Genomic DNA, 6,059 nt, shown 5'->3' on the forward strand with positions numbered 1-6,059 from the left:
GGGGTCCAACCAGTTACTAGCGTGGTGTACCTAATAAAGTGGCCGGTGAGTGTATCATTTCATTCGGAGATATCGTGCACACAAGAACACCGTGATGAACGGACACCACACTAACACACTGACAGCCTGCGAACAGTAAGCCTCCCCGGCCTCAGTGGGCGGAGCCATAATTAAACAAATTTTTAGGTAAACTAAAGCTATCCTAGAGAAATTATATTAATCTAATTGGTGGATTTTGAAAGAACTGTATTTAAAATATGAACATATCTTTTTACAATCTTGCAATATGAAAACATTTTAGTAATAATTAGATTCAGAATCCTGCAGGAGTCCATTGATCCCTACAGTTTGGTGTTTTTGCAAGATAAGACAATCAATATTATAACTGCAAACATGAACCTGCTGCAGATAAGTCCCAAAAAAGAACAAAATTTTTCATTCTAAATGATTTATTTTACTTTAGAGACGTAAAATAATATCTCTTTGGGTTCACCCTTTTGCTTGTTTGAGTTCTGCCAAACTGACAGGAGCTAAACCCTGCTGTGATTGTCAAACCACTTATTACAAGTAAATGCAGACATGATTTATTCTACAACAATTTCACATGACAAAAATATCAAACTTTAATTAAAAAAGTTCAAATAAAAACTTTGTTTTAAATATCTGTGGCCAGCACAGCTCACAAATGCAGCAATCATTGCCAGGAGTTGTTCCATTAATGTAAAATCTAACATGTGTTGAAAAAATCAGCTACAGGCAGTGTTTCATCAAAATTGTTGTTTCAAGTAGGAAGATCTCTTTTTTTTTTATTAATCAACCACCCACTGTGTCCATCATAAACTTGCGGCTGAACTCGTAAGCCAGGAAGAGCGCTCCGTTGGCAGGGAAGGTGCGTATCATGGTTGGAGTCAGGCCAGAGTACAGAGCAGCAAACCCTGCGGGGAAGGAAAAACAAACAAAAAAAAAAAATTAACCAGCTGCACAGGTTGATCCTGCTGATTGTTACACATTAGGTCAAATTCTCAAACACTTTTTAACTTGATCTAAACTAAACCTCTGTACTTTTTATACTTTGCTTCTTCTGCTGTGGTTCAACAATATAAATTGTTTATTTTAAGAGAATTGTATGAACCCTGCTTCAGCCTTCACGCTATTGTTTCCCTTTTTCCTGCAGGTTCAAGTCTTACCTTCGGTGCGTACGATGCCCATGAAGGTTTTCATGAAGCCCTCTTGCCTCCCAGCTAAAGAGTAGACCTGGATCCTGGACTTCACACAGTCTATCGGGTAGACCGCCAGCCAAAGACAAGCTCCTCCAAATCCACCACTGAACATGAGCGGGACAATACCTGCAAACAGAATTTATTTCGCAAACTGCGACGACGCAAAACACAAAAGGTGAACTTGTGCGAGCCTACCTATGCCGTCCTTGTCCGTGCCCATGTGCTGTGCAAACGTAGAGCGACACAGTTCATAGGCCCCAAAGAAACAGAAGTAACCAGGAATCTCCCTCACGATGGTGGACGTCAGTCCTTGGTAAAAACCCAACGGCCCCTTTTTCTTCAGAACGGTCTTGACTACGGACCACACCGTGCTGAAGTCACGCCACAAAAAAATTAAATAAATAAAAATCAAAAGATGTCAGCTGCAAACTGACCCTGTTCTGCTCATCCCACCCACTCCGGTCGCACTGACCTTTTCTGACCTCTCGCCACCTGTCCCGTTGCCTCCATTTCATGCATGGCCTGCAGGCGACATTTCACCAGCTCTGTGGGGCAAAGCGCCGTGGCAGAGAAGATGGAGGCTAAAGACCCTGCAGATGCCTTCTGCAAATCACTGAGACAAAATATTTAAAAAAATTAAGTTTTATTGGAGCTGAAATTTTTTAAATCGCATCATTAAATAAACATCTCAAATTTTATGAACATTGAGATTAAAGGATTTGTGCTGCGTTGAAAACTAACAACCTTCACAACTAATTTGAAGTGCATCATAGTGTTTGTTTTTTGTGGTATAGATCAGGGCCCGTTTTTATCAAACTTCTTAGAATTACTCTTAAGAATGCTGTTAAGAGTCGACTTAAGTGTAAAAAAATTCTTAGTTAAAAGCTGAGAGTAAAAGTCAGTTTTCAAGTGTCTCAGTCCTTTATTAAAGGGATCCCTGATTAGTTGTAACATTAGACTTTATTTGATAAACATGATTTTAACTGTAAAATAAAGACTGTAAAAATACTGTAGGACGTTTAGTTTTGTAAATTTTTAAAAATGTTTTTTAACACAGATGGAGCCATTTTATTTATATGCAAAGCATTCTGGGTAAATGATGACGTGGATAGGTCCTCGGTGCGAGGCTGCTAGCGAGATATATACACCCTGAAGGTTAATCTTGGACAATATCTGACGATTGGCTCTTTTAAATGAAACCAGAGAGCGTTGACAGAGAGGAGAAGGTAGAAATGACTATATTTTCAGTTACAACTGAAAATATAGATGGAGGACAACAGAGCTGCTTCATGGAAGAAGAAGCTCAGCTTAGCCTGTTAGCCTTTGTGCTAGCGCCAACGCTATATTGTCTTATATGTATTAGCTCAGTGCTAGCGCAACAAACAAGCTAAACTGAGGTCCTCCATCCATATTTTCAGTTGCAGGCTGAATCATTTTTGTGTTCCCCTCTCTGTCATGTGGATGGGGGACCTCAGTGACGAGAGGAGAATGTGTAGCGCTGAGCTAATATATATGGTGACTTCTTGATTTACGGTAAGCGTTAAAAATTTCATAGATTTACTCCTACTCTCAGTTATCAAAATTCTTAAGTCTAAGAATCACTCTTAAGTTACCAGATATTTATGACAGCTCCAGAGCTCTCTTAAGTGTTTAAGAGTTGCCACTAGGGGTCTGAGATGGACTGAGAAGACAGAGATCACATACAGAACAAAGCTCCTCCCCACTTGAGTGTTTACATTATATTCTGGAACTGGGAAGAGACGTAATTTCCCAACAAACCGTATGAAACAGCATTCCAGTTAGCTGACAGGCGATTGTATTGCTGCCGCTAACCTAGCTACAACACTGCTCCAATATAAACATTGACAAAAAGAGAGTTCTACTACATAAGTCTTGCATATAAACGGTGATTTTCATACGTACAGTATGCACAACATACGCACTACTTGTGCGAGTGATTAAACATGCACAAAAATATAAGAACGAAAATTAACAGTAAAGGTTACGGAGCTAACTTTCTAAAGCTGTGAGTAGACGCCATCTTGATAATGTACAGAGGAACTAAACCAAGGTGTGGAAACCAGGTTTAGGCATGCAATACAAAAGAAAGAAGGGTAAAAAAAAAACTATTACTGGTGCGCATAATGTTGGACTAAAATGTGGAAATTTCTTTTCAGCTTTTGGAGAAAATATTAAACTATCAGCTGGTGAGTACATGCAAATGATTTTCACAGTTTTATCTTGACATTTCTCAGAAAATGTTCTTGAACATAAAATCCGATGCAGTGATTGGCCCATGCCGGGGGTTTTGTAACGACGTCAACCAGGATCAGCTGTCGTAAATCAGCTCTAAGACTGACACTTAATAATTACTCTTATACTTCGCTTAAAGTCAGACTGAGACGCTTCATAAACTACTTTTAAGGGCTCGACACACGGGAGGCAACGTCGCTCGCTCTCCATTCATTTTCTATGGAGCCTGTGCGGTAAGGAAACAATCGCGTGCCCTCCTCCAGCTAAGCGACCGGCGAAAATAGTGCATGTGAAATCTCGCGCTCGTACACGTAGACGTGCACACGCGAGCTTGCGACGCGACATATGAAAGTTGAAAAATGTTCAACTTTTGTCACTGTCACTTAGCGTACAACCAATCAGCGAGGGTTTCATTGACTGACCAATGAGAGGAGAGTATGCTACACACTGCCGTTAGCTAACACTTTCACCAGTCCTGATGACTGCGGTCACAGCAAACGTGATGACGCCAATAAATTCCCACAAAGCTTTTTAGTAATCACTTGGTGATGCTGGTTCTCTTCGGTGTACATTTCAAACTGTGATCTAAAGTTAACGTCAGCTGGTTTAAATGCATTTTTTGCCTGGTGTTAAAAACGGGAGCAGCAGACTGAGGCAGAGATGCTATGAGCGCTGTGTGTGTGAAGTCCTGACAAAAATAGCAAGATGTATGTGTGTCTCTTTTTCTCTGTGTTGCTCTGGCAGTTTTATTTAGGCTTGTTGCTGTTTTTGCATCAAAAATGCTGGGATATTAAAAAATAGTAATTTTATGTAAAAATATATTATTCTTATTAATATACAAATAAGAACAGAATATTTAGCACTAGATAAAATGAATAGTGAACTTATTTATTTTAAAAAAAATTTAAAGAAGAAATCCTGTGTGGTAGCACTTAATACAGCCTGCATCAGACAAGGCTTGGTTAGTAAATGGGTTTTTTTTGTTTGCTTGTTTGTTTGTTTTAAATTAAGACTTGTGTACCATTTGTTATCATTCTTATTTTTATCATGTTCATGGAGGAAGAAAAAGGCAGTATCGGCTTCAAGAATCGGCCAAAAAATATCGGCTGCACGTATCGGCGTATCGGTTAGACTGATGTTTAAAAAATCAGTATCGACCTTCAAAAACCTGTATCGGTCGATCTCTACACTAAATATTCCAGTTTTTGAAAAAAAAAAGTAAAAAATAATCCATTACCACCAGTTGAGGTCAGAGCATGAATATTCAACCTATTTTAAAGCAAACTTGTGTTGAAAAAAGCTTAGATTTGAGCGATTGCAACGGTCTTATGAGTAAGTTTAGAGAAAATAAAGAACTGGTAAGAAAACTGATTTATTCAAGGGGCAAAGAGGAATGATTAAAGAATGAATAAAACACAGTCATGACTTTTAACAGGGGAGAGTTAACAGCTTGACAAAGTGTTTCATAATGGTAACAAAGTTAAATGAGAACTCAGATTCTGCTACTTTCATGTTGTAAGAACTGTCAGTTTACTAAGCTGATAAAAGAGCATTCATTGGATTTTGACATCATTTGCTAAGGATGCAAATGTTTTATGAAAATAAAACAAATCCTCTAGTTTAAAGATGTTAAGCTAAATTTTCCTATTTTAGTGAATTTTTAATTTGACCATCATGCCAACATTTAGACATTCTATTATTATTCAACTCTAACATGACATTAACAAAGTTCCCAAACATTAACTGGCTTGTTCAGGATAATGATTGTTTAAAGTCATTGTTGGGGAAGATTAAAAACTTAAGACAGAATCTGGAAATGTGACGACACAAAGTGCTCTTGGTCCATATGGATATTTGTTTTGCCATATAATAGAGCTAATTTTAAAGGTTAATTAGAAAAATTTCCACATCAAACCTGAGATCTGCCCCTTTATTCAGCCCAGACAAAAAGCGGACCACGTCCTGGCACATGCCGTAACTCAAGAAGAGCACTGCGTTCTCTGTGATGTTGGCAACGAGGGCCGGAGTGGTGCCTTTGTAGAGACCGCCGAGTCCCACCTGTCTGAACGTCGATATGAAGCAGTGGAGAAAGCCTCGGTACATAGTGGGAAACGTCTGCATCTTCACTTTGGCTGTGTCAAAGGGCTGACCACTTATCACACATGCCGTCCCGCCTAAAAAAAAAAGGAGGAAGACATTAAGTGAACGCATTGATGATGATTGCGAATCCAATTAATACATTTTGTACGTTTGTGACAATCCTCAATCACAGGGACAGGTGAGCTGACATTTTTTTTTAGATTCAAGTGATCAAAAGTCAGGCCACAGATGTGTAGTCTTCATTAAAAAATAAAAGATACGTTAGCGTGAGCAGTTTTCTACAATCTGAGAAATTTTCATAAATAAGCATCGACTCTAAAGTGTGTTTTTAAGGCCCACAAGCAGCATAATCTGACCGGGTCAGTGCTGAAATTTACCTCTCTTTTATTCCAACAAAATTACATAACTTCTTTATTTCTCAACCAATTTGAACAAAGTTTGTATTATTTGTTTACTTGATTTTAGCTGCATCAAATATATATATAT

The 6,059-nt window shown here is 38.6% G+C and overlaps 1 protein-coding gene across 2 annotated transcripts in view; it reads right to left on the bottom strand.

Moving 5' to 3' along the window:
- Window positions 1-566: 566 nt before the first annotated feature.
- slc25a15a (solute carrier family 25 member 15a) overlaps window positions 567-6,059 on the bottom strand; it is a 6,628-nt gene continuing 1,135 nt past the window's right edge. For both annotated transcript variants that reach the window (XM_014012755.1, XM_014012754.1), the window contains exons 3-7: window positions 5,389-5,647; window positions 1,693-1,833; window positions 1,416-1,591; window positions 1,188-1,346; window positions 567-935 (exon numbers count right to left, since the gene is read on the bottom strand). In XM_014012755.1, the coding sequence (XP_013868209.1) occupies window positions 814-935; window positions 1,188-1,346; window positions 1,416-1,591; window positions 1,693-1,833; window positions 5,389-5,647 (857 nt within the window). In that variant the 3' untranslated portion in view covers window positions 567-813. The remainder of the gene's footprint in view (window positions 936-1,187; window positions 1,347-1,415; window positions 1,592-1,692; window positions 1,834-5,388; window positions 5,648-6,059) is intronic.

Source organism: Austrofundulus limnaeus, unplaced genomic scaffold, assembly GCF_001266775.1.
Source record: "Austrofundulus limnaeus strain Quisiro unplaced genomic scaffold, Austrofundulus_limnaeus-1.0 Scaffold94, whole genome shotgun sequence".
Taxonomy (NCBI): domain Eukaryota; kingdom Metazoa; phylum Chordata; class Actinopteri; order Cyprinodontiformes; family Rivulidae; genus Austrofundulus; species Austrofundulus limnaeus.